The sequence below is a fragment of the Symphalangus syndactylus genome, chromosome 6, assembly GCF_028878055.3.
Source record: "Symphalangus syndactylus isolate Jambi chromosome 6, NHGRI_mSymSyn1-v2.1_pri, whole genome shotgun sequence".
NCBI lineage: Eukaryota > Metazoa > Chordata > Mammalia > Primates > Hylobatidae > Symphalangus > Symphalangus syndactylus.
The window spans coordinates 120343678-120369679 of record NC_072428.2 but is presented as its reverse complement, the minus strand read 5'-3'; the positions used below and the strand labels follow the sequence as shown (position 1 = coordinate 120369679).

Genomic DNA, 26002 nt, shown 5'->3' with positions numbered 1-26002 from the left:
GCAAAGCTTAATAGGCTATAGATGGGCATCTTATGCCTTGAGCTGTTGTCCCATCATCCCATTATATGAGTAACAATTTGATACCCAGTCAAAACGAATAATTTGTTTTGCATGCTATTCTTATTCTTTTAAGATGTACATTTGGCCTAAAACAAATCTCTCCAACAGATACCAAGGCCACCACCAACATTCCTTTTGAGTACTCCAAATTGGTATTTTTGAATACCTTCTATGTACCTGGTTTCATGGGAATATAAAAATGTATATATTTGGAATTTATGCGTAGGATTCAATTTCCACAAGTCTCTGGAAAAGCTAAACTAATAGAAAGGAGATGCAGGGACAGCATGATACATTTCATTATCCAGTGCTTGTTTTGGGTTCTTAATATGGTTTTCCTCACTTTTTTCTCTCAGGTATATTCAGAGGTGGCTATGATTTATTGGTGAGGTCCAGGCTGGCCTTAGCCGATGGAGTGACCATGCAGGTGACTGTCAGAAGCAAAGAGAGAACACCTGTAGATGTTATCTTAGCTTCTGTTGGATAAAGGCTTACTGGACAAGAGGAAACTGATGCACACTTCATGGTCAGTGGGCTTTTAGGCTAGTGTCATCAGTTTCCCAGAATCACACTTTTGAAGATGAATGACTTTGGAGAAGCAAATTAAACATTTGGCCCTGAGCCAGCAGATCAAGCAAATGTCTATCTTTGCGCATGGGTTTTTTTTTTTTCTTTTTATTCTACTTGGTCAGGTTTGGGACGATAGTGCAGCTTCGGGTGATCTTGAAAATCAAATACTATCCTATACTCCAGCTGCTTAACTTCATTTTATTCTTTAATGTGTACCTGAAAGCTCCTGGCAATGCTGGAAAATTTTTATCCCAGAGGGGTGGGGGTGGGGGTGGGGGGGAGGGGAAGCCAGAGTCCACTTTTGTCACAATTCATTTTTATTAATAGAAAATAAACACTTATTCCAGTTTCAAAGTTGTTATACTTGAAGTTGCTAATTTAAAAAAATGAATTTTAAATAATCACTTAATAATCCTGCTTTGACTGAGACAATGAAATGTGGCTTAAAAAAAAAAGTATTCAGCACCATTTGCTCATAGGTCTTTCAGAGTTTGTTCTTCTTAAAGTTTCTGGAACTTTCCTGTCTGTAAAGTACAGGAATTACTGAGCTACACTGGAAAGCCTCTCTGGGACAGGCAATGGGGAGTTAAGCAGTCATCATAAAGGAATCAGTGTACATTCAGCATGGTGACTGGGACTACACAACAATCCCTTCCCCTCTACAGTAGCTCAAGAGAGACATGCTTCTAACCACTGAGGTATGAGGAGTCTCAGACTGTTATTTGCTGTTAGAATTGGTCTTCCCAGCTAATAACAGTACATCTCTGGCACAGATGCTATTGGTCCTTAATGTCCTGTGATTTTAGGAAATAGTTTGGATTTAGTTCAATTTATTCAGAAATCAAATATGTTTAATTAGCTTCACTACTCTGGCAGAGTAAGGGTATGCTGGTTTAGTATCTTTATAAAATATATATAATGTATAGGTAAATCATAGTCTTAAATCATACCTAAAATACTATATCATTTAAACCAATATCTATTTTAACAAAATGTTTATAACTAAAAACAGCTGATGAAACTAAATCCAAAGGTATGACAAAGAGGACTCAGCTCTGTGTTGCTTAAAGAACTTTTAAAAGGCATGTGCCCATAACGTCATTCAAGGAGAGGGAAGGAGACCCCCTTCTTCTCCTCCTTACTATAGAATTCCTGCTGGGGGTGGGCCAGAAATTAGCACTTCTAAATATTTCAGAGAAGTCCAAAGTGTTAAAAAAGTCTTTTATGCAAAAGAACGTCTTTCTGCATCAGTGAATAGTAATGCTCATCAGAATTTCCTAATAGCACAAAAACCAAGCCAAGTCTATACATTTGATCAGATGTCAAAGTAATGGGAGGTGGACTATTATGTCAACCTTAGTCAGAGCTCCTGCTAGCTTCTTCCTATACACTGTTCACCAATTTAAGTGGACTTTGTGAGAGAATAATGTTTGATGGCCAGGACCTGTTTTGGGCATTTCTTCCTAAGTGGAATACACAACAGATAAGGGAGTAGGGGAGGTAATACAGGGAAGCTACTCTTTCCAGCTCAGAAGGAGTTGATGAAGCCCATATATGCATTCAAGAAGCCCATGGGATCCTCTAGCTGTGGATAGTGGCTAATGTGGTCATCCAGAATCGACACTGTGGACCGCGGCAGCGTTTTCCTAGTGGAAGAGAACAGCACGCAGGTGAACTTGAGGCTGGAGGGGGAGGGATGTTAAGCCAGTGGGAAGCCCCCGTAAATGACCCTGTGGACACACCACACTGGAAGGAGCCACCAAAGAGCTTATTCACCTTCTACTCTGAAATTGTATCTTAGGCAGATAAACCTGCCAATTCCATTTATACAAACTAGTTTTTAAATGTTCATAATCCAACAAACAACAACTTGAAAATATAACACTTTTGCAACAATTGTCAAAGCAAGATGACTTTCAGCTCCTTAGAGAAGGATGAAGCATCAAACAAGTGGATCACATAGCAACTCACTGCCCAGGCAGAGATAACCAAGGATCTTCCCTTAATCCCAGGAGGAGATGAGAGGGGGTATTTTATTTAAAATTATATGCAAGCTGTTTACTACTAGCTTGTATCCAGTAGGCCACAGGAAGGTATGGAACATTCTTATGTGACATAATCAAGATTTCATATTCTGATACCTTCCAAGTAAGTACCTAGAGAGAATAGCAACCAATGAGAAGGCACTTTTCCACAGTGAGCTCTTCTCAATCTCTCCTTGCCATCTGCTCAGCCTAAATCAATGAATTGGCTTTACAATCAGACTGAAACAAACACTTTGTAGGATATATCCACTTTCAACCTTTGATTCACATGAGAGCTTTTTGTACACCAAGGAATATGCAGCAGTCATGACAGTGAAAACAGACTATGTATAAATCAAGAGAATGTATAACTGAATGTCTTGATACTACAATTATGTTAGAATAAGATTCCTCAACTCAATCTTTTTATTGTTTCCTGGATGAACAGCCAGTGAGGTTAGAGACAATGGCTAGAGCCAATAGCCCTCAACAGGCAATTCTGTTTACCACTGTCAGGATGAGATACTAATAAAACATAGACCTCTCTCGGGGAGACTCACCTGTACAGCTCCAAAAACTCTGGATAGGGATTTACAGGATCCAATGGCCCATAGATAAAATGAACTAGAAAAAAGGAATGAAATACTTAACAGCTCTCACATCTGTTCTACTCCCACCCTAAAATTAACTCCTCTCCAAAAAGAAATGTTTTCTCCTTCCTTTTTTTATTATAATAGGCAAGGTCTCTCTCTGTTGCTCAGGCTGGAGTGCAGTGGTGCAGTCATAGCTCACTATAACCTCAAACTCGTTGGCCCAAGCGATCCTCCCACCTCAGTGTCCTCAGTAGCTGAGACTACATACAGGTGTGCAACACCACACTTGGCTAACTTTTAAATTTATCTGTAGAGAAAAATTTTTCTCACTATGTTGCCCAGAGTGGTGCCAAACTCCTGGGCTCAAGCAGTCCTCCCGCCTCAGCCTCCCAAAGAGCTAGGATTATAGACGTGAGCCTCCTCACCCAGCCCAAGAAAATATTTTCTATAAATAATTTTTTGTGTGATAGAAAACCTAGCTTGTTTTATTAGGTAACCTCTAAAGAACTGCTAGGCACGCACCAGTTCATTCATTGGACACATCTCCTCCTATAGACAACCATTTGGTCCCTCATCCAGCTCTCCTGCACCCTGGACCAAATGGAATATGCCCAACTTTCAACATTCTCTAAGTCCAGGATACTATCATTCTTTAAGTCTCTCTTCAGTTATAACAGACCCTTGACATTTGAAATCAACCAATAATTTCCTGAGCACTAATCACTATGTGTGAAACACTGTAATTTTTTTTTAAATCTGTAACAATGAAATGACAAATAGGCACAAACCACCTATAGCCTCTTGATTAGTAATCCAAACAGCCTTCTGTCCGAGAAATTCAGCATGTAATGTGGCAGTTACTGACAATGCACACCACAGAAATCAGTAATACTAACTACCTTTACAGTAATATCTCAGCTTTTTATATACTTCACTCTACACACACACATCACTGTTCCAGATGTCATGAGTACAGTTGCCAGTAAAATAAAGGATACCCAGATAAATTTGAATTTCAGATGAAAAATTATTTTTTTTGGTGTAAGTAGATCCCAAATATTGTACAACATATACTTAAATACTAAAAAAGCATTTGTTGTTTATCTAAAATTCAAATTTAACTGGGTATCTTACATTTTTATTTGCTAAATCTGGTAACCCTAATTGTATAAAGGAGTTGCGATTATTTTAACCCTACAGTCCTTCAGTTTCCTATCAATGATATAAAAATACTCACTGGGGATAGTTACAGAGGCAAGAGCTCCCACCCAGCGCCTTCTGAACTTCTTCCTCTGATTGATGTACTGTAAGAGACTGTAGGACAGGTAAGTCAGCATGCGCAGAACAAGAAACCTTTACTGTTACAGGGATTCAAGGGCATGACAAGAGCCACAAGGAACACAAGATACAATTTCTTAATCCAGAAGCAGTTAAGCATTCCTGGAAATGTCCCACTTAATTTATCCATTTCTGTTAACCTCTAGAGTTAACCAGCATGTAGCTCTAGTAGTGATTATGCCTACTATCAATATAAGAATTAGTGGTTTCGTGTATTTATTAAGCAGGGAATGAGATCTAGGAAGGCTGATAGTTGGTTTGGATTTTATGTAACTAAAAAGCCCAGGTCTAAGGTTCCAATTTAGGCTCCACCACTACCTACCTCTCTGACTCAAATATATAACACAGATCTTTCAACTCGGTTTCCTCATTTGTTGGTTTGTTTAAGACAGGGTCTCCCTATGATACCTAGGCTGGAGTGCAGTGGCTATTCACAGGTGCAATCATAGCTCACTACAGCTATAAATCCTGACCTCAAGAGATCCTCCCACCTCAGCCTCCCAAGTAGCTGGGAGTACAGGCATGTGCCAAAGGACCTGGCTAGCCTCCTCATTTTTAAAATAAGAGGATTGTAACACATGATCTTCTGTGTTGACATCTACTTCTTTTTTTTTTTTTTTTTTTTGAGACGGAGTCTGTGCCCAGGCTGAAGTGCAGTGGCATGATCTCAGTTCACTGCAACCTCTGCTTCCTGGGCTCAAGCAATTCTTGTGCCTCAGCCTCCTGAGTAGCTGGAATTACAGACATGTGCCACCACACCTGGCTAATTTTTGTATTTTTAGTAGACACGGGCTTTCATCATGTTGGCCAGGCTGGTCTCGAATTCCAGACCTCATATGATCCGCCCACCTTGGCCTCCCAAAGTGCCCGAATTACAGGCGTGAGCCACTGCGCCCAGCCAACATCTACATCAAAATTCTAAGTGTAGATGTTGATGAGCACAAAGCTTCATCTGACCACAGATAAAATGGAGAGAATTCCTCTTTCTCCAGCGTAAGACACCACTGCCACAGTTTAGAACTCAAACTCATGTATTCTACTCATTCTGCCTGGCAACTCCAGGACAGTTATTTTTGTAAACCTCAAATATCTCATCTTAGAAATAGTATTTACTTTTTGGAAAGGAAAATATAATTTTAAAAGACAGTCTTAATTGTTCTTCAGTTTTGTAATACTAAAATGAAATGTTCAGGGATCCTGTTGGGGGTTAGGAGAGGGTGGCAGGATTGGCTCCCTCTAACACAATTCCCAGCAAAGCCATCAGTAAAAACACTTGAAGCTACACTGAGCCAGGTGGCTAGAAGACAGAGCCTTATCCCAAGTAGTTACAGCTATCACCACCTCTGGGTCCCCTGTGAAAGTGTCTACATTCTCATTTGAACCAAGGCATGGGAATTCTTTGTACAAGACAGAGAAAGAGAAGTCTGCCCTCTCACTCCCCGTTGCTGCAGAAAGATAGGCAAAAGGAAGAGCCTTGTACCTTGAGGGAGGCACTAGGCTACTTTCACAACCATGATTCAATACTTTGAAGCATTTAATACTAACAAAGAGTCCAGTTTCACTCTATTTTCTATTTCTTTCTTCATACAGACCGTGACTTTTTGGTTTGCCCCATAGGTCATTATCAGCCTTCCTGTGATAGGGAATAAGCCAGCAAGGAACAGAGCAAGCAATCTCCACTCTCCACAAAAACGCTTCTCTGGAAACCACAGCAAAGGGTAATTTCTTACCTGTCAATGACTAAGTTCCCGTCATTGTTGCGGATCCCTGCCCACATGTCCCACAGCTCACTCTCAGAGGGCCGAGTATACGGCCCAAAGACTGGGGTGAGACTGAAAGAGTCCAAAATGCAGGAAGATAAGTGTGAGGAGAACTCAGAATGTTCAATATGGCTGGAACCTCAGAGGCCATGCAGTCTGGGCCATGCAGTCTGACCCATAAGTGATTTATGAATTCCTTCTACTTCCCTGGCAAGCGGCCAACACCTTTGCTTTAAAATATCAAGCCTTAGGATTTGGCCCAGAATTGTAATGGCACCAACTTTTCACGACATTGTTCTAGGCCACAATCTTTGACAGTGACACTTACCCTCGAGAGAATACGAAGAAGTTCATCAGTCGTGTGAGGATGGGTGACAGCACACCTCCATCTTTGAGTAGCTGCAGGGGAATAAGTGGAAGTAAAGCTCAAGAACCCAGAGGAAGATCCTCACTGGGGCAAAAGGTTTTATACTAGGAACTGAATCTTTATCCAAATCTCCTGCTACTGAATGGTTTGGTACTTGGCATTTTGTTTTGCCTACCTGCATTCTCTCAAGGAAGAAAAATCTATTTCTAATTCCATCTAAGATTACTTTTCTACAATTCACTAAATCCCTAAAACTTTAACTCTGATACTCAAGTTTAGAGTAGGATCCTAATTTGTTCAAACATCAAGCTTGTGACACAGATCTTTCCATAGCTGTTATTTCTCCAAATATTTGTTGATCTCTTATTCTTAGGATTGGTTTTGGGTTTATGTAGGGGCCACTGCCTCTGCTTTAGTTGCCTAAGAAGGGAAAAAGTAACTTCATTAATATAAATTCACAAGGAAGAGGATTTAACTACTGCTGATTACAGGAGCTATGGCCCTTAAAAGGTCCCAGCATTATTTATGTCAGTACAAATCCTAAAACTAAAGGTCTATCAGTGAAGTACCAACCTTTTGGAGAAGGAGTGGACGGTGAGTCTCAGGAAAGATACCTGTAGAAGAGACTTATCTTAGTCATTTACCTACAGCTTTAATTTTGTTTTTTATAGAGACAGGATCTCACTGGGTTGCCCAGCTGGTCTCGAGCTCAAGCAATCCTCTCACCTCAGCCTCCCAAAGTGCTGGGATTACAGGCACAAGCCACCTCGCCCAGCCTACCTACATTTAGGTCAAAGGCAAGCCTATTATCAGAAACTACCCACCCTATTCACCATCACCTCTGCAGCCTTTACCACCAAAACAGAATTACAAATAACAATTTAAAACTGTCATCTAATTACTTCTCCAGGAATACTGTGTTTAACTGGTCACAATAAATCCCACTGGAATTACTTTTCCCATCTTAAAGATAGTGACACGGGTAGGCCGGGCGCGGTGGCTCACGCTTGTAATCCCAGCACTCTGGGAGGCCGAGGCGGGCGGATCACAAGGTCAGGAGATCGAGACCACGGTGAAACCCCGTCTCTACTAAAAATACAAAAAATTAGCCGGGCGTGGTGGCGGGCGCCTATAGTCCCAGCTACTCGGAGAGGCTGAGGCAGGAGAATGGCGTGAACCCGGGAGGCGGAGCTTGCAGTGAGCCAAGATCGCGCCACTGCACTCCAGCCTGGGCGACAGAGCGAGACTCTGTCTCAAAAAAAAAAAAAAAAAAAGATAGTGACACGGGGAGAAAATATATGGTCATCCAAAATGCTGATAACCAGGCTCTGACGCCCCTTAGCATTTCCCCCTATCACTCAGAACACGAGGGTTAATGATTTGGGCTGCAAGAATAAAACAAGAAGTTTTTAAATAAGTATAGGTCCTTTAAAAAACCTAGAGTTTTTCCTTTTCCCTTTCTCTTCAGAGTCAGTGGAAGAAAGCCATGAGCATAAGTGGCTCCCAGTCTGCTCTTAGGGCATTCAGGAGACATTTGGGTATTCATGAACTTGCAAGCTGGCTGCCCAGAAAGTCTAATCAGGGGTTCAGTATTTTCTAACTGAAACTTGGCACTGCCATCAGTTAGGAGCTGGGGAATCTCATACAGTTAAGTCCTCACTTAACATCAGGATGGGTTCTTGGAAACTTCGGCTTTAAGCAGAATGAGGTACAGCAGGTCCTTGAATAACATCCTTTCTTTAAAACATTGATGAGAATAACATTTCATTTAAAATCACAGTTTCCAAGAACCCATTGATGACATTAAGTAAGGATTTTCTACACTAACATCCTAGTAGTAGTAGAAACACTTGTGGCTTTTTTCTGTATCTTCAATCTTATACTCTCATAACCTATTGCAGTTGTTTCAGATATGGCAAACAGTCTTTACACTCCTCACTCCTTCTGATATAGCTGTTACTAGGTCTTCCACTAGAACTTGCTATCTAATGCACTGAAAAAGCACATATGACTATATTGCAGCTTTTTATTGACTATGTAAGTAAAGTCACCATCCTTTGTAATGCTGTTTGTTTCTTTATTTAAAAACATTCTGAGAAAGGGTCCATAAATCTTGTCAGACCACCAAAGGAGTTGATGGCACAGAAGAGGCAGAGATCCCATAGTTTAATTGTCTACTTGAAATATTATCAGATTACCATTTAGGTGCCGCTGTATCTAAAGATGGCCCTTCTAGACTACACCCACTTTCTACCTACCGCCAAGGCAATTACCTCCATTTGACAGACAGAGACTCTTTATGGTAAGCCGACCAGATCGATTCTGCTTGTACCTAGAAGGGAGATGAGGAAACACATGTAGCTGAGCAGACTTAAACCAGTGCACCGCTGAAGACAACTCCCAAGAGAGAAAAAGGATACAAACAGTCCAGAAACAATGCACTCTCCTAGCATCATAAGCTGAAGTCTGAAGCTCCACTGACCTGTAGAGAAGCTCCTGAGCAACAATATCTCCATAGTCATGAGAAAGAAGGTTGATCCTGCGGTTCTGGAGCCCCAGATGCCGCAAAAGCGCTTCCACGATGCTGGCCTGCTCAAATATGGAATAGTGATGTGGTCTCTGAGGAAAGGAAAGCCCACATACACAGGATGAAGTCATGAGGACAGCTCTCTCTGCCAGCCTGACCCTCACAGTCTGCGTCCGCCCTCACACCCCATCACCAACCCCAGATAGGTGCCGCTTACCGGTTTGTCACTGAAGCCAAAACCTAAGAAATCAAGGGCAATCACCCGATGAAACCTCAAGGTCAGACCTTCCCAAATCTACAAGAAAGAAAGGATGATTTGGGCTTTCTGCTCCTGCCCCTCCCTTTCACCAGACCTACAGTAGCACAGGCGCTTCAGCCCTATCTTGGCTTAACAGACTTCCATAAAGAGAAAACCCCATGAAACCACCACAGGTCCCACAGATGATCCTCTTGGAAAATGCTTTATTCCTGGTAATTAATCCCTGTTGAGGGAGGGTAACTTGGCAGTGATCCCTTCCAGAATGCCAAGGAGTTTATTATTCCCTTCAGTAAATAAGGAACAGTTCAACATTTAATATTTTTTTTAAAAGCAATTCAAATGTGCAAGAGCCTTCTAGTGCTGACAACAAAATCCTTGAGGTTACTTTAATTTTTATTAAAAAAAAATTTTTTTTTTTTTTGAGACAGACTCTCGCTCTGTCACCCAGGCCGAAGTGCAGTGGTGTGATCTCGGCTCACTGCAACCTCTGCCTCCCGAGTTCAAATGATTCTCCTGCCTCAGTCTCCCGAGTAGCTGGGATTACAGGCTTATGCCACCATGCCTGGCTAATTTTTCTATTTTTAGTGGAGATGGGGTTTCGCCATGTTGGCCTGGCTGGTCTCAAACTCCTGACCTCAGGTCATCCTCCCACCTCAGCCTCCCAAAGTGCTAGGATTTGAGCCACCGCGCCTGGCCGAGGTTTTTTAATACACAGTAGGACATAGAAGTCTGACTTCATTACCTTGTACCAATCGTAGCTGGATGTTGGAAAACCGTGTAAAAGCACAACTATCTCTGGACTTCCAACCACACCCACAGAGTCTAGGAAGAAGGAAAGTACAATCAATTATGCCAAATCCCTATAAAAATAACCTCGAAGATGTTAAAATCTAAGTAATCTGATGCAAAGGACAAGAAACTGTGACCAAATTGGCATTAAAATGACACAATTATTTTTAAAATGTAAGCTTACTGCGTTAGGTGAGAACAGGCCTTTTCTTTTAATCTGTATATTAAAACATTGTAAAAATCATGCTATGTGAAAATACTTGAAGGCACCTTTACTTTCGCCTAGGTATTTTTAAAAAGCATCTCCCCATTTCTCCTTTTGTTCTGTAATATGCAAATTTTTTCACAGTGAAAAGTAAATTTTCACAGTTAAAAGCATATGATCACAACACATAAACTACAAATGCTTTGTACTTTATCATGAATGGCCTCACAGAAATTCTCTAAGATATAGCAACTATTCCCAGGGAACACCTTTAGCTTATGCTGTTTGCTCAGCACCTTTTATTCAGCAGGAGACCCAGTCTAATATCAAAAACATAATAAAACTATTACAAAATCCTGTCAACTATAAAAAGGGCTTAATCAACATAAACATGAACTTTTTTAATGCATATGACAATACGGAAGCATTCAGCATCATCTAAATTAGGTAAACATTTAGACAATATTAACCTTGCTAATAGTATTGGATTAAAACTAGTACATTCATATACTGCCAGTGACATGAAAACTTGGTAATAAGGTTTTCAAAAATAATTTAGAAGCAGTTAAAACTTGTATATACTTTAGCCTAAGAGTTTTATTCTTGAGAATCTGTGCAAATAAAATCATTCCATTTATACAAGTAGTATAGTTTGAAAATGTAAGGAAAAAATAAACTGGACGGACATGAAGCTTTTCCTTCAACATTAGTTTTTTAAAACAGTAAAACTGGAAGTAACCCAAGCCAACATAATAAAAATTGTATACTTACTTAATTGAATATAGCAAATGAGAGGAGGTCAGGAGCAATAATGAAAAACGGTTTATGACAAACATTTTTCGTTATTGCTCTTGACCCCCGCTCAAAATAAATCATTTCCAATCTGTTTCTCAGTTTCTTCACCTATAAAATGAGGTTAATGGCACCTATCTCCAAATGCTGTTGTAAAGATTAAACAATGAAGGCTGAAAACATAACTCAGTGCCTGGTATATGGTAATTACTTGATAAGTAGTCATAATAATAAATATCACTAGCAAATTAATTTATATAATGATATTAAGACAAATCACAGTTACACTACAAATAATCTACAGAAAAAGATAAAATGAAATCAGGGATGGTAAGGAGAGAACCAATGCTGGTTATATCTATTAATATTTTATATATTACCTGACAGGTTGCTCAAAAAAAAAAACTAATATTGGAATACATATCAAGCTACAAAGAAAACTTATACTAAAAGGTAAGGTCTGCAGGTTGGAATCTCAGTCCCAATCCCCATTCTCCCAGCAGTTTTCTACGCTTCTCTGCAAGCACACTCCACAGAAAAAGAGAGAGAGATACTCTCCTCCATCATTAAGGAGCCACAAGAGACCAATAGACACAAAATAAATACCTCAGCTGGGACTTATGTGACCGATACACGCAGGTGTTCCAATAGTCCACTTCTTACCTTGGTAGAAGATACGCAGTCCCTTGTAAGTGAAAAACTTGCCTGAAGACTTCCATGAGTGAAGGGCAGGGGAGAGCTGAGGGGGTGGGATGTGCAGGTACGCAGCAAGCAGGGGCACGGCCAGCAGCCCCACCTGGACCCACCACTCCCTCATCCTGTAGGAAAAGCAGAGACCCACTGTAAGCAGTCAGGTAACATTGTCCACTCATCTACAAAGCAAAACCTGGTAAGATGGGGTGGGAGACTGCTGTTACCATGCAATGATTACATTGCCCTTCACATAGGCACAAAGCTGACCGAGACTATAATCGAACCTCTGTCTGCCATAGCACTCGCCATATTTGTTCATCATTCCAATCTTAAGGAAAAAAAAAATACATTATTTCAACATATAATCTTCTGCCTCTGCTCCCCGACTTTAACCCCTTAGCCCCTACCCTTGTGGTCTTGCCAATACCTGCTGAAGAGGACTTTATATAAATAAAAGGGAGATTACTTAAATGCTGGACACTCTTTCGTTGACTTTTATCAAGGCTTCCCAGGAAAAAAATAACTTCTTTCTTATTTACTCCAAAAGCTCTACCATCTACCCACTAGCCCCCACCAGTAAAATGTTCAAAAAATATATATGTGCTATATCTCATGTTTTTAAGAGTGTGTGTGTGTAGTAACTTATCACATGTCCTCAAGCAGAGGGCTACTCCTGATTTTCAGCCCTCCTGCCTAAATGAAGCCCCATTTAGTACTCCTTTCTGGATTTGGGCTGAGAAACTGCTCAGGGTAAACAGTCTGTGAAAGTAAGATAGCTGCGCTGTGTATTCCAACATAAGCAGCTTTGTCATGACCCCGAATATCTAATCTCTTGAGAGGTCAAGGCGGTAGATTATATTTCTGCTTTTCTTAGCACACTCTTTAAGTTTCCATTTAATTTCCTAAGACGCTCCCCCGCCCCCAGATAAGGCATAACTCATACCCAGCGTGTGAGAATTGATTTTGTCTTTGGAAAAAGAGCACTGGTTGGTACACCCAACCCTCCCATGCCCAGGACTTCAAAGGCACAAGTCCGTTTATCCACATTGACAAGGAGTGCCAAACAGGAATTATAAACAGTTCTGTTTCAAGTCTATGACTTCTGATGGTCAACAGATCAAGAATTGTCAGTAGAATGGAAGTTCTCTCAAAACAGCCAGAATGGAAATAATACCCTCCAAAACTAAAATTAGAGTTGTCATAGAGCTAAAATAAATTAATTGCTAAAGCCCTGGGGGAAATGGCTTTGTCTGTACACACGTTCTTCCCTATTGCCTGTAATCTACCTACCCGTTCGCTAATTTCCTCAACTTACAAGATACTTTTTCCCCCAAAATCCCCGATACTTTTTGCTAAACTCTAAAAACAAACCTGTGGTTTTACAGTGGTAAAATAACCATGTTTCTTAAAGAATGTCAGCTCCCCAGGCTATTTTTTAGGCATTATTAGGGCAGTCATTTCCTTTTTTCTCCAAAGTACCTGTCCGTAAGACGGATAGAACCATTTGGTCCTACTTCTCAAGGTAATACTAGAAATGGTTCAAAAAAGTGCCAGAACATGATGGTTATATCACAGTTTTCACCCCACAACAATAGCAGGCTATATCCCAATATCTTCTTGAAAGGTCAGATGACAAAAAGCATTAGGTTTTGATGATCATTTGCCCAGCCCTATCTGTCCTGTACTTCAATGCATACATTTTCATGTGCGGATTTCATTACTCCCTTCCCCCAATGCTTCTCATCGCATTCATCCACGGGGTTCCAGCAGTGAATCTCGGCAGTGACTCAGCAGAGAGCCCCGGGAGGGGCGGCCAGAGCGGCAAATGGGGAGGCTTCCCCGCCGGTGCTTAGGGAAAGTGGGGGTTAAAAAACGAGGCGATCGACCAACATACTCCACTCCTGGACACCCCCCTCCACACCCTCCTCCTCTTACTCCAAGAAAGCAAAGAGGCAACCTCTCAGGGGGCCGTTTTTTGTCTTACTACCTCAGTAAAAATGCCCCCATGACCTTTTAGGATTTTTAGAAGTGAAGCAACCTAGCAGTCAGTAGGCAAAATGGGTTAGGCAAACATTTTTTGGCCAAAATCCCAACTATTTGATGAGCCATGAGCGGAGACAATAAGCAAACTCCAGTAACAAACTTTCCAGAAATTTCTGAGCCTTGATTTCTTCATCTTGTAAACAGAAAAACACACTCCCGTAATAATACCACCCAACCTGCCGCCCACCTGATGGCGTCGCCGCGAGACGAACCACTTTGAAAACCCGCGAAACCAAGGTGAACAATCCCTGCGCAACATGACAGTTTGGTCACATCGCCGTTCTCACTCGTGCTTGTTACTGAAATCTGAAAAATACTTAAGGCGGCTGATGGGCACTGCGAGTTCTAGTCACTCTGCGGTGACTCCCGCCACCGTGATAGCTGGGTCTTGAAATCCTAAGCTGTACCGCGGCGATCTGGGCACTGCGATTATCCCGTTCTTGAAATCCTAAGGTGTGCCACGGAGATACCGGGGTTCTAAAAATTCTAAATCGCACCAGGGCGATGCTGGGGTCTATCCTTTAAGTCGCACCACGGCAATGGCGGGGTCTAAAAATCCTACATCGCACCAGGGCTTTGCTGGGATCTATAAATCCTAAATCGCGCCACGGCAACGGCGGAGTCTAAAAATCCTGAATCGCACCAGAAGGAAGCCGGAGTCTAAATATCCTAAATCAAACCAGGGCGATGCTGGGGTTTAGAAATCCTAAATCATGCTGCAGCAATGACTGAGTATAAAAATCCTAAATCGCGCCAGGGTGATGCCAGGATCTAAAAATCCCAATTCGCATCAGGGTGAGACCAGGGTCATTATGGATCCTAAGTCATATCAAGATGACGCTGGGGTCCAGAAATCCTAAATCTTACCAAGGCGATTACGGGGTCTAGAAATCCTAACCCAAGGAGGTCCCGCGTTCTGAACATTCCATTGCGGGCAGGAGTGACACCCTCTCCTCAAGCAGGCAGAGCAGGCGCGGAATGCGTGCCGCCTGTCGGTAGAGTTTTCGCCCAGAGGCAGCCCCAGCTCGGACACGGGCACACAGTCCTCCGCTCGCCCGCGCCCTAGTCCCAGGGCGGCCAACCACACCCCCTCGTTCCCGCCGCACACCCACCTGCGGAGGCGATCTCGGCGCACCATGGCCGCGTTATCCCATGCCGCCCGCCGCAGCGTTGCAAAGCACCGGGCACCGCCGAGCCCGCAGCCGTGCAGGGCTGGCCGGCGCCGCGCCGGGCAGCTACAGCCACTCCGGCGTGCGCTGCGGCACTGCGCTTGCGAGGCGCAGCTGCCGCAGAGGAGGTGCCGGGGTGTGCTGGTTGCCGCGGCAGCGCGGAGCGAGTGGGCACCGACTTTTAGAGCCCACCCGCGCCCCGCCCCTAGCCCGCCCATCGCCGCAGAACCCCTACCGCCTGCTCCCCTGCTCGCCGCAGAGCCCCTCCCAGCCGCTCTACCACCGCCATGGCCACAGAGATGGGGTGCCCCTCTAACAGTGGCTCCTTTAGGGGGCACCTTCAGGGGTGTCGAGCCCCCTCCCCAAGACCCCGCTGCTCCCTCGTTAACTGCCAACCCTGAGCCCGAGATTCTGCTGCAGAAACCCTCCCCTGATGAGTTAAGGCCCTGGGCAAAAACAGCAGACCCCTGAGTGCCCCAACTCTTTTCCTTAGACCACCCACAAACCCCACAGGCCGCCCACAAACCCCACAGGCTGCCCACAAGCCCCACAGGAGGATGGCCGCTCAACCTAAGGGGCAGCAGGGCTCTGGGGTGCCGGCCGTGGCACCTGCTCCCATCCCTCGTTCGAAGCGTGGGTACTGAGAGGTGGCGAGCCACGAGGGCCCTATGCGCCCTAAGCTTAACTACCGGTAACCACCAAGGGCACGAGCAAGCGGCTAGGGAGCAACAAGCTCTGTTGGACCCACCACCAAGCTACTAAACAGATTCACGGGATGGCCACTATGGCCAAAGTTGCACAAAGTCCGGTTTCTCCCACTCCAGCCACCGCCGCCGCGCGGGGCAGGTTTCCTTTACAGCAGCGCGACGTGGTCAGCATGCCAGACGCCTGGCCACAGCAGCGCCCTCGCAGCCCTGCTCTCTGCATGCGCCGGTCCGCGCTGCACAGAACAGTGGGTACAATTAGGAGAGCAAAGCCCCCTTTATTTACCTAAGATAGAATCACAATGCAAGGGCCCAGAGGCACAAGAAAAAGGGAGGAATTTTTCTAATCCATAATCCTTTAAAAGGCATCCCTTACGCCTTTGAAAAGTGTAGAGTATCACGAAGTGTCTAGTGTTCATTTTCTGACCGTAAACTGAAATACTGGTGAACAAACGCGGGGTGCGAGCGGGTGAGCGGGGCGGCCGGTCGGTGCCCGCTGCATCCAGAGGGGGCGCTGCAGGCCTCCCTTCGGTCGCGCACGGCCCAGGCCCTCCGCGGCTCTGCAACTCTGCACCCCGAAAGGTTCGGCGCTGGCCCGCGGGGCATCCAACCCGGGACTGGGGGCGACCCACGGACACTGAGGAAACTACCGCCTATGAGCCTATCATCGGAACCTGTGGCACAACACAGGTACACTTCCGCAGGGGTCTGGTTGCCCCCAGTAAAAGCACTCATGAAACAAATGCTGATTTAGCACCTACAGGGCGCTAAGAACCGGGGGTGCGAAATAAATGAGAAATAGCCCCAGCCCGAGAGCAAGACACAGGCCAACTGGAGGGGAAGACAGACAAGAACTGCCACTTTTTAAAATTTTCCTTTTAATTTCCTAGCGACGTTTGCGGCAGTTGACTCACTCCTCCCTAACGTGTAAAGCCCTCAGAGGCCGAGCCCAAGTATTATTCACCTTTTGTATCCCCAGAGCCCGCCCCGGTGCCGGCCACGAAGCTGGCCCCTAATAAATACTGCTTGAATAAGTACAAGAATTTGAGGGCGCACAGGGGAGGAAGTAATTAAGGGGGGGAAGGGTGGTCTTGAATGATGAATAGACATTTACCAGAGAGACAAAGAACATTCCAGCCGGAGGGGACGGCTTTCGCAAAGCACCGGAGGCTCAGGGCCGCGTGTTTGGGGAAAACGGGAAGTCCTTTGAGCCGGCAAAAAATTAGGCTAGCAAGAGAATTTCATCGCAGGGAATTAGGAATTTGTTCTAGAGAAAATGAGAAGCCACAGATGGATTTAAACTCTTTATGGCCTTAATTGGTTACTTAACAAAATTTAAATTAGTCTCTTTACAAGTCAAAGATTACCTATTTTAACTACCACTACCTTTTAAAGACTGAATTACTCTGCGAAATCTAAATCAGTTCTTCCAAAAAGGTAAAGGCTTTCCTATTTTAATAATAACAATAACAAAAGCCTTTGCGTTATATATTTTTCATATTTATTGTTAATGGAAACTTTGAGTCCTACAAACAATTCCACACTTTCATTCTCACCAGGCCAGAAACACCAGCATCCAAGATGAAGGCAATTTTCTGTTTATGGACTGAGTGCCCCACAAAGGATCTTATTCTGAAGGCCATGGAACATGTCTACCCACACGGATCAAGCGGGCAGACTGGAGGAGAAATGGTTTAAAGGCCCTGGGGGAGGCGGGGAGCGCCAGGGAGAGCTCCTGAAGACAACAGGAATTCCAAGTCTGGCACTCGGGAGAACTCCTCCCTTCAGACATTATTGATGTCTGGCCCAGTAGTTAGGAAAAACTTCCTTGAAGGAGAGATCGAGGTTGAGATGGGCATGGAACCCAGATCTTAGGCAGAGAAAGCATATTCCTGTTTGGAAGAACCCTAAGTACAGAAGTCAGCTCAAAGATATCAGCTTGGCCCAACCAGGAATTCGCTGTGGGAAGTCTAAGAGAGAAAATGCTGGCCATAATGCCCCAGGAGCCAAAGAGTTAACGAATCTTCTAAATGTGCCTGATTTACTTCCAGAAAGGAGCTTCCTCCGCAGGGGGAGAATTTGACCCAAGGTATAAAACACTCGGAGCCCTGAGAAAACACACAGCCACACATAAATTCAAAGTCGGCTCTGGCTTGCTGGAAGTTGCACCCTTTCAGTTCCTCTGGACAGATGCTGTCCTGGACTGTGCAGGATATCTCATGCAGTAGTATTCCTTCAGCCAGTGGCTTATCACACATTCTTGTCACATTCCAAGTCTAACACAGTTCCGCCTCATGATAAGACCTCAGATTTGTGCAAAAATTCATGTAGAAAGCTCTGCATTTATTATCTCACTGATTCACAACAGTGGTATGGGATCAGCAGAGATGGTACCACAGATTCAAGAACCATATTTTTCTAACCCCAGTTTGAGACCCATAATATGACAAGTGCAGGATATTTATGGAACAACAAGACAACCGGGACTGCCGCTTTCAAGAGCCTTCGTTGTAGATTCAAATCAACTGAAACACTTCATAATGAGAGAAACTTGGCTGAACAGGAGCACATGTTAACGAAGGGGTTTTGGTTGAGAAACTTACTGAATCAGTAAGACAGGACCTAAAAAAGGCTACTGTGACTGTAGACTGAGGGGAAGTACCAAAAATAAGCTAATCCTATTCTATTCTGCTGGTTAGAACTCACAGAAAGCATTTTATTCTGTTCTACAGAGCAGATATTGAAACACAGAGACAAATAGGAATGTGTTCAGAGAAGATCAACTAAATGAATTGCAAACTGAAGGTGTAACAGCTCTCGTATTTTAAGCTCCTACCATGAGCATGGATCTTCACCCAGCATCTCCCTGATCCTCACAGTAGCCTGGTTAGACGAGTATTTTCACTCACAGATTTCAGAGAAAGATATGGCAGCTCGGAACGCTAAGTGTTAGGATGTGAAGGGGCTGGGAACCGAACGCAGATGTGCCTGGCTCCAAAGCTGGCCTTCTTTCCACTACTCCACACTGCCTCCCTGTTTGAAATAGCTGGGCATGTTTAGTTTGAAGAAAAGAAGCCTTGTGGAGTAAGTAGAAGAAGGAAATGTGTTAGCAGTCCTCAAATATTTGTGGAAGCAGCATTAGACATTTTATTCTGTATGGCTCCAATGAGTGCAAATTGTAGAGAAACAGATGTCGATTCAACATAAAGAATTTTCCAACAGTAGGGGCTGTCTAGAGGGATTGGGTGGCTCAGCCATTTTGGTATGGGACAAATTCTCTGTCCACTGGGGGCTGGGTAACCCTGTGGCAGGTATGCAAGCTCTGCATATAAGACTGAATGAATGACCTGCAAGGTCTTTTCCCATCTGATGTAAAACAAGGCTCCAAGATGAACTGGAACTTGGCCAGGGTGATCCTCTACTGAGGAGACAAATCCACAACTCAGTCTTCCCTAGTTATGTCCCTCAGCCCAGAACCCTTGGTACAACATGCTGCTTTGTACTGAGGGCAAGGCAAATTGAAGACATTATCATCAATAAAATCACATCGACCTCGCTCTCAACCAAATTAACCAATGTGGCTGGGCGCAGTGGCTCACACCTGTAATCCCAGCACTTTGAGAGGCTGAAGCAGGCAGATCACTTCAGGTCAGGAGTTCAAGACCAGCCTGGCCAACATGGTGAAACCCCATCTCTACCAAAAATACAAAAATTAGCCATGTGTAGTGGTGTGTGCCTGTAGTCCCAGTTACTCGGGAGGCTGAGGCAGGAGAATAGCTTGAGCCCCGGAGGCGGAGGTTGCAGTGAGATGAGATGGCGCCACTGTACTCCAGCCTGGGCGACAGTGCGAGACTTCATCTCAAAAACAAAACAAAACAAAAACAAATTAACCAATATATCCCTGAAGCGACTGGTGTGGTCCTCTTCAGGCCCATTTTTGAGTAAAAGTGTTTGGCTGTAAAAAGCTCAAAAGATGAGTGGTAGACGAGGGAAGCAGTGGAACTGAATAATCTCTTACCCAAATAAGATGACCCTAAATGACAGATGGTTGTTTCTCCAGGTGACAGTATTAGTGGGCACCCCTAAACTATCTTCACACACCCTCTGCATTACTCCACACATCCCATTATCCCACAGCTGGTACTTCTTCACCAGGTACTCCTGCCCCACTATCCCCCACCTAGAGGACATTTTATCCACTCAAACAGATAAATAGGCTGAAGGATTCTAATTAAATAATAGAATCTTGCATTTTTATAGCTCTTTACCCTTTCACATATATCATCTCATTTGTCGCTCACCGCAGTCCCCTAAGGAAAACGGCTACTTTCTTTCAGACAGGCAATTTCCTGGCTGCCTGGGAGCTAGGAGGAGGAAAGGGCTTCAGCACAAGCACAGTCGCTCTTTCTCGCTTTTTTTTTTTTTTTCTGTTACTACTTTCCCACATTAGATTATGCCCCCAGCCAGAATGAGTCAACCGGGAGCAGGTGCTTCCGTTTTCCTCGATTGCTCTCCTCACCTCACACCTTCTTCAGCTGTCCCCCTCCCTGAACCAGGCCCCCAGCCGCGCCACCACTGCCGCTCTCCGCCCTGGTGACCCCAGCGCCTGGACCGGCACCTGCAGCTCCGACCCCGAACAGCCGCGCCCTCTACCACTGGGTCACACCCGTGTGCCTGCGACCTTTCCTACCTCCAAGGCTGGCTGTCCCACAAGTAGGAAGTCGCAGCCTCCCAAGAAATCGAGTCCCCACCCCCAGGAGGGCGGGTGGAGCCAGCTAACGGAATGACTAAACTCTGTTGCGGGGGTCAAGCCTCGGCGAGGGTTGTGTGACTTTTTGTTCTCTACGACCCCGAGGTGCTGGGAGACGACGACCGAGGCTCTCGCCCACGTGGCCCTCTTCTGGACCGGCGGCGGCGCACCTCGTGCGGGGACCCACGCGCCCCGGGAGCCCTCCCCTAGCCAGCACAGCCTCACGCCTCCTGGGCCACGCGCACTTACCTGCCCCCAGGACTGGTGTGGCCCACGCAGAGAGCCACAACCCCAAGGAGAGCTAGTCCCACTCCTGGAGCGGGCTGCGAGGGTGCACGGGGAGGCTCCACTCCTTCCCCGCCCGCCTCTTACCTGATTCAGGTAAGACCTGGGCTACAGGACTCCATGTTTGGGAGAACCAGTTGCGCATGCGCTTCCTGAGGCCAGAAGTTCTCGGCCTTCACCCTGTTCCCAGGGAGGACCCGGCCATGAATACGCGGCTCGGGGCTAGAGCGTCGCCAGGTCCGCGCACAAGCCCATTGCCCCCGAGCCCAGCATGTGCTGCCGCCTTCTCCCTGCCAGGCGTCAGCGCCACCTATTGCAAAGGGTATGAAATGGCAGGCCGTGGCTTCGACAATAGCCTACGGCATTGGATAAAGAGAATAAAATTGTATTCGGCCTGGTCTGAGTACTTCTACATAATAAAAGTGAAGGCCAAAGAAGTGACATTTTGATAGTTATTTACTACGTAGAGATCTTTGGCGAGCCTTCTGTATTTCAGCCATTCCCCTAATTTCGCAATTACCCTAAAGATGGTCTCCATCGCCAGCCCTCTCTCTACCCCATGCTCTAGATCCTTATATTTGCCTGCTTTCTGCTGTTCACATGGCGAACACAGACATCTCATACTCAACAAGGGCTAGGTGAAATTCACTACCCTTTCTCTACCTCCTCTTTCCCACACTACAAACTGACCCCTGTCCTAATAACTGATGCTTCCTTGTCTAGTCTGTGTCTTGGTTAATGCACTTCCATCCACCCCTGTCTCCCACACACTGTTAGCAACCCCTGTGGAACAGTGGAATGAGGCCAAGGGGTCGGGTACCCTTGGATACAGATCCCAGCAAGTACCCTCCTCCCCATCCTTTTCCTCTTACCTCCCAAGGGTCTCTTGAATTCATCTTGCTCCCTTCCATTCCTAATGCCATTTGCCCTTGTTCGGGGCATTATTTCTCACCTGGACTACTGCCTCCTAATTGGCTTCCAAGTCTCCACCATCACACCTTTCTGGTCCATCATTCACAAATCTGCCAAAGTGATTTTTCTAAAATGCAAATCTGATCACATCTCTCTTCTAAAACTCTTTACTGACACCCTATTGCTAGTGCTAAATTCAAGCTCTTTAGCTCCGCATGCAAAACACTTCAAAATCTGGTCCTTGCCTTGACTTCCTCTAGAAGCTTCTATCTTACCACCCCCATCTTACTCACCCCGATCAAAACCTCATGATCTGACCAAACATTACTAATTATAGTTCCTCCCAAAACACCTTGCGGTTTCCTTTCTCCGTGCCTTTACACATGTTCTCCAGGACCAGCTATGTCCTGTCCCACTTGGGCTACCTAAAAAATTCCTCTTCGTTCTTTAAAAATCAATGTAATTTTCACATCCTCTTGCAAGCCTTCCATGAAACTTTCCTATGGAAATGATCCCTCCCTCCTCTGTGCTGTCTCTGTCCCTCAGTTGCCTTATCACATTGTTTTGTGATGATGTTTGCATACCTGTATTGTCTCTCCTACCACAGAGCTGAGCTTCTTGAGAACAAGGACAGCATCTTACTCATTTCTATGTCCCTTTTGCCAACCCAACATTTTAATTTTCTTTTTATAGACAAGAGATCTCACCCTGTCTCCCAGGCTGGAGTGCAGTGGCACGATCATAGCTTGCTGCAGCCTCAAATTCCTGAGCTCAAGAAATCCTCCTGCTTCAGCCTCTCGAATAGCTGGTATTACAGGCACGCACCATCATGCCCAGCTCAACCCAACATTTTATAATAATGATGATAAGAATGAATAACAGCAAACATTTGTCAATCGCTTTGTGCCAGACGCTGTGCTTAACTTCTCATGTGTACATTTTTAACTTCTGATGATTACCCTACGAAGAACTATTATTATCCTAATTTTACTAATGAGAAAACAGGCTTTGAAAGATTAAGGAGCTTGCCCATGGTCGCAGAGCTGGTAAATTGTGGAATCAAGATTTAAATCCAGATCTATCTGCTCATGTTTGTCTATTCATCAGTTTGGTAGAACTAAAATATTTGAAAAACCACTAGCCACTTTTTAAAGTATTAATGCTTACAGAGTTAATTTATCTTTTAAAGGGAAAACACATAGCTATTCTACTCTAGTGGATGGAAATAGAGTGTTCTAATTTAAACTAATGGTATAGAAAGCCAAATAAATACTCTTCATGTCAGGCTAAATGAGAAAATGATCCTGCTTTTATCCCATATAATCCGTTCTTATTATATGAATGTTATGAGTATTTTTGCTTAGAGATTGATATATTACAAACCAGTAATAGATTTTTCTTAAAAACTCCTTTTGAAGAAAAGAGATCTAAACTGAAAGACAACCATAGAATGTTTAATGAGTTGTGAGAGATGAAGATACCAAGATATTTTGAGGGACGTGTGAGGTCTAAATGAGTTAATACGTGTAAAGCACTTGGTGGAGTGCCTGGCACACAGGAAGCACTGTATTATTGCTGCTGCTGTTCTTACTAAGAACTTCAAGTAGCTTGCAATCCAGTGGTAAAGATAAACGCATAAGCTGACAACAAGTAATGTGATAAATGATGTAATTCAGCTATGATCAAAATTCTGTGGGCGTTCCAAGGGGACAGGGTCTGCCAGGGAATAGGGAGAGTGGCAGGAAAACAAGATGGGACCCAGAGATCCCACAACTGCAGAGTGAGCACGTTGCTAGAACTAGAGCAACGCAACCTTTTTCAGAAACACTTTATTTGTTGGCAAATCTTGTATTACTAAAGGCTTTACTTCTTAGAATCCACAATGTTTAAAGTTTCCACAGTTTCAAGCACTCATTTGCCTCTGGTGGTTGAGGGGAAGGGGGCCCCTGGGCGGAAGAGCAAGGCTTTCACCAAGATGATGTGAGAATGGGGAACAGGGGGAGGAGGTCTCTGAAGCTTATGAAGATGTGGCCCAGTACTCAAAGGAAGTTCTGGCCTCACCTAGAAGTCCAACTAGGATGTCCAGACTCCAGGAGGGGAAGACACATTCCCTTCCCCCAGGCTTCTGTCCCTTTCTGGCAGAGGAGAAACAGTGGAGCACAGACTTGGTGATGTGTACGTTGAGCAAGAGGGAAGGGGTAGGCGGTGGAGCTGTGGCCCAACTTGGCGGGCACTGCCCGAGAAAGCCCACCTTTTTCCTCCAAACCCATGCCAGGTGTCTAGCACACTAACTCAGTGTTTCCTAAGCCAAATGACAAGGAAGGCTGCTTAAAAGTCTACATTCTTTACTACAGGCCATTAACTTTATGTAGGCAAAACATATTTATGTTCCTCCGGTTCTTCAACAAACAGAGTAAAGAAACTTTCTGTGGGTAGTTCACTCGGACTGGTGAAAAGAGGGCAGCTATTCTGATGTGAATAACTAATAAAACATATACAGAGAAAAAAAGTTTAAAATTAAACAGAGGAACACTGTTGGTAGAATTAAATAGATACAACTTTTTGGGAAGGCATTTTGGCAATAGCTATCAAACTTGACCCAGCTATTCCACTGTTTCACATTTATACTTTATGTATACTCCCTGGCATATGTCTAAGAACAAACAATGCTGTATTATTTGGAAAAAAAATTCAAACTGGAAACAACCTAAATGTCCATCTACAGGGTGCTAGTTATGAGGTTGTCTAACGTGTAAAGCTTCCCAATGTTACATGAAAAAGCAAAGTTCAAAATAGTATGTATATTGTAATCCTAGTTGTCTAACATATATGTACCATGTATCTAAACATCTATAGTTACATTTATAACATTGATATAGATGTATATGTATTAGAAATGCTGGAAAGATCTAGGTGGGGCACAGTGGCAGCACAGGAACAAATTTAATCTGCAGGAAGATTTGTTTATTGGTTGTTGTTGTTTTTTTACTTAAGTTGGCATGCCTTTAGGAGAGGTTATCATACAGTTCCTATTTATTCCTCAGTGTATTCCTATTTATCTTACACTCTCTGCTTCCCTCAGTTCCTCCTGGCCCTCAGAGGCAAATGAGGAAAGAAATCATGGTGGTGCGGGCAGCTGAAGGGATGCTTTAGTCTTTCCTTTCCGTTTCAACACTGTAAGCAAACATTACTTCATAACTTAAGGGAGGGTAGACTAGGAACTGCCATCATTTCACATCCATGAGAAGAAGGAATAGAGGAAAATAAGGATTCTGGAAGAAGAGGCACTGAGTGGGAAGTGATTGCTATAGTCTAGATAAGGAGCAAGGAGAGTTCGAACTAGCCAGTGACAGCAAGGATAAATTGTGAAACCCAGGTATAAAGCCTCTTTTCTGAATCCCTTCTTGGCCACTGCAGTTAAACGAATGCACAGGCTCCCTCATCCCTTCTTTCTCCACCATGAAAAATTGCAGCCTGTGGTTGATCACATGGGCTGCTGGGCAGAGCTTGATCACATGGGCTGTTGTGCTCTATGGGAGTCTAACTCTGCCCATAGCACACCCACAGTCTCATTCTCCTGTCCCTGCAAGTTAAGTTCTGACTCTTCACAGTGCTGGCACCAGCTGTGTAGGAAGCAGGAGCTGTCAGCACCAAAGGTACTATGGAAATCAAACCCGAATGTCCCCGACCCAAGGTCTACCAGAGAACTGTCCTGACCCATGTCCACAACATAGGATCAGTGGTTTCCCCAGTTAACATCAAGACAATATTGAAAACTCTACAGTCTGCAAAGTAAAGATTTACCTTAAAAGAAGAACAAGGAACACTTCCAAGTGAAACATTCTTTTGTTTTTGGCAGCAGCTAAAAGTCAGACTGGTGCAAGAGTCCTGGAGGCCGTATTTTATCTATTTTATCTACTGAAAATTCTTCAGTTGAATGAAATTATTTATTTAAAAAGGTTTCACTGAATTTAGGCTGGTATTTCAGAGACTTTCTCCTCTGTAGTCTAAGCAGTGGGGAATGGAATATGGTACTAAAGTGGGGAGATTGAACCATGAATAAAGTCAGATCCATTAATTACTCCTCTCTTTGGCCTGTTCATTTCTCAAAAAAAAAAAGAAAAAAGAAAGGAACAAAACCCAGAATTTCTAAAACCATAGA

The 26002-nt window shown here is 44.2% G+C and overlaps 2 protein-coding genes and 1 long non-coding RNA gene across 14 annotated transcripts in view; 2 read left to right on the top strand and 1 right to left on the bottom strand.

Annotated features, from left to right (window-relative positions):
• The window catches only part of COPG2 (COPI coat complex subunit gamma 2), a 160516-nt gene extending 159532 nt beyond the window's left edge, over positions 1-984 (top strand). For both annotated transcript variants that reach the window (XM_055284013.2, XM_055284014.2), the window contains one exon: positions 417-984. In XM_055284013.2, the coding sequence (XP_055139988.1) occupies positions 417-547 (131 nt within the window). In that variant the 3' untranslated portion in view covers positions 548-984. The remainder of the gene's footprint in view (positions 1-416) is intronic.
• Positions 930-21166, bottom strand: MEST (mesoderm specific transcript). 11 transcript variants are annotated; one of them, XM_055284032.2, is made up of 13 exons: positions 21016-21166; positions 12202-12305; positions 11948-12102; positions 10241-10320; positions 9457-9534; positions 9195-9331; positions 8986-9044; positions 7286-7326; positions 6674-6744; positions 6316-6417; positions 4485-4561; positions 3215-3278; positions 930-2276 (listed from the first exon to the last, which is right to left on the bottom strand). In XM_055284032.2, exons 2-13 carry the CDS (start codon positions 12297-12299, stop codon positions 2159-2161), a joined length of 1080 nt encoding a protein of 359 aa, XP_055140007.1. In that variant the 5' UTR covers positions 12300-12305; positions 21016-21166; the 3' UTR covers positions 930-2158. The 11 variants fall into 11 exon arrangements, with proteins under 11 accessions (XP_055140007.1, XP_063497714.1, XP_063497713.1 ...); XM_063641644.1 differs by lacking the exon at positions 21016-21166 and adding an exon at positions 20893-21015; XM_063641643.1 differs by lacking the exon at positions 21016-21166 and adding an exon at positions 20584-20602.
• Positions 20419-25919, top strand: LOC134736920 (uncharacterized). The gene is made up of 2 exons (XR_010121411.1): positions 20419-21024; positions 22534-25919. It is a non-coding gene; the product is annotated as an uncharacterized lncRNA (long non-coding RNA).
• Positions 25920-26002: the final 83 nt, after the last annotated feature.

Coding starts and splice junctions, on each gene's coding strand:
- MEST (XM_063641642.1), bottom strand. CDS start 14,279: ATGTTGCGCAGGGATTGTTCACCTTGGTTTCGCGGGTTTTCAAAGTGG. Junction 12,103..12,201: donor GGCAATGTAATCATTGCATG/GTAACAGCAGTC, acceptor CTTTTCCTACAG/GATGAGGGAGTGGTGGGTCC. Junction 10,321..11,947: donor ACTGCGTATCTTCTACCAAG/GTAAGAAGTGGA, acceptor CCTTCTTCCTAG/ACTCTGTGGGTGTGGTTGGA.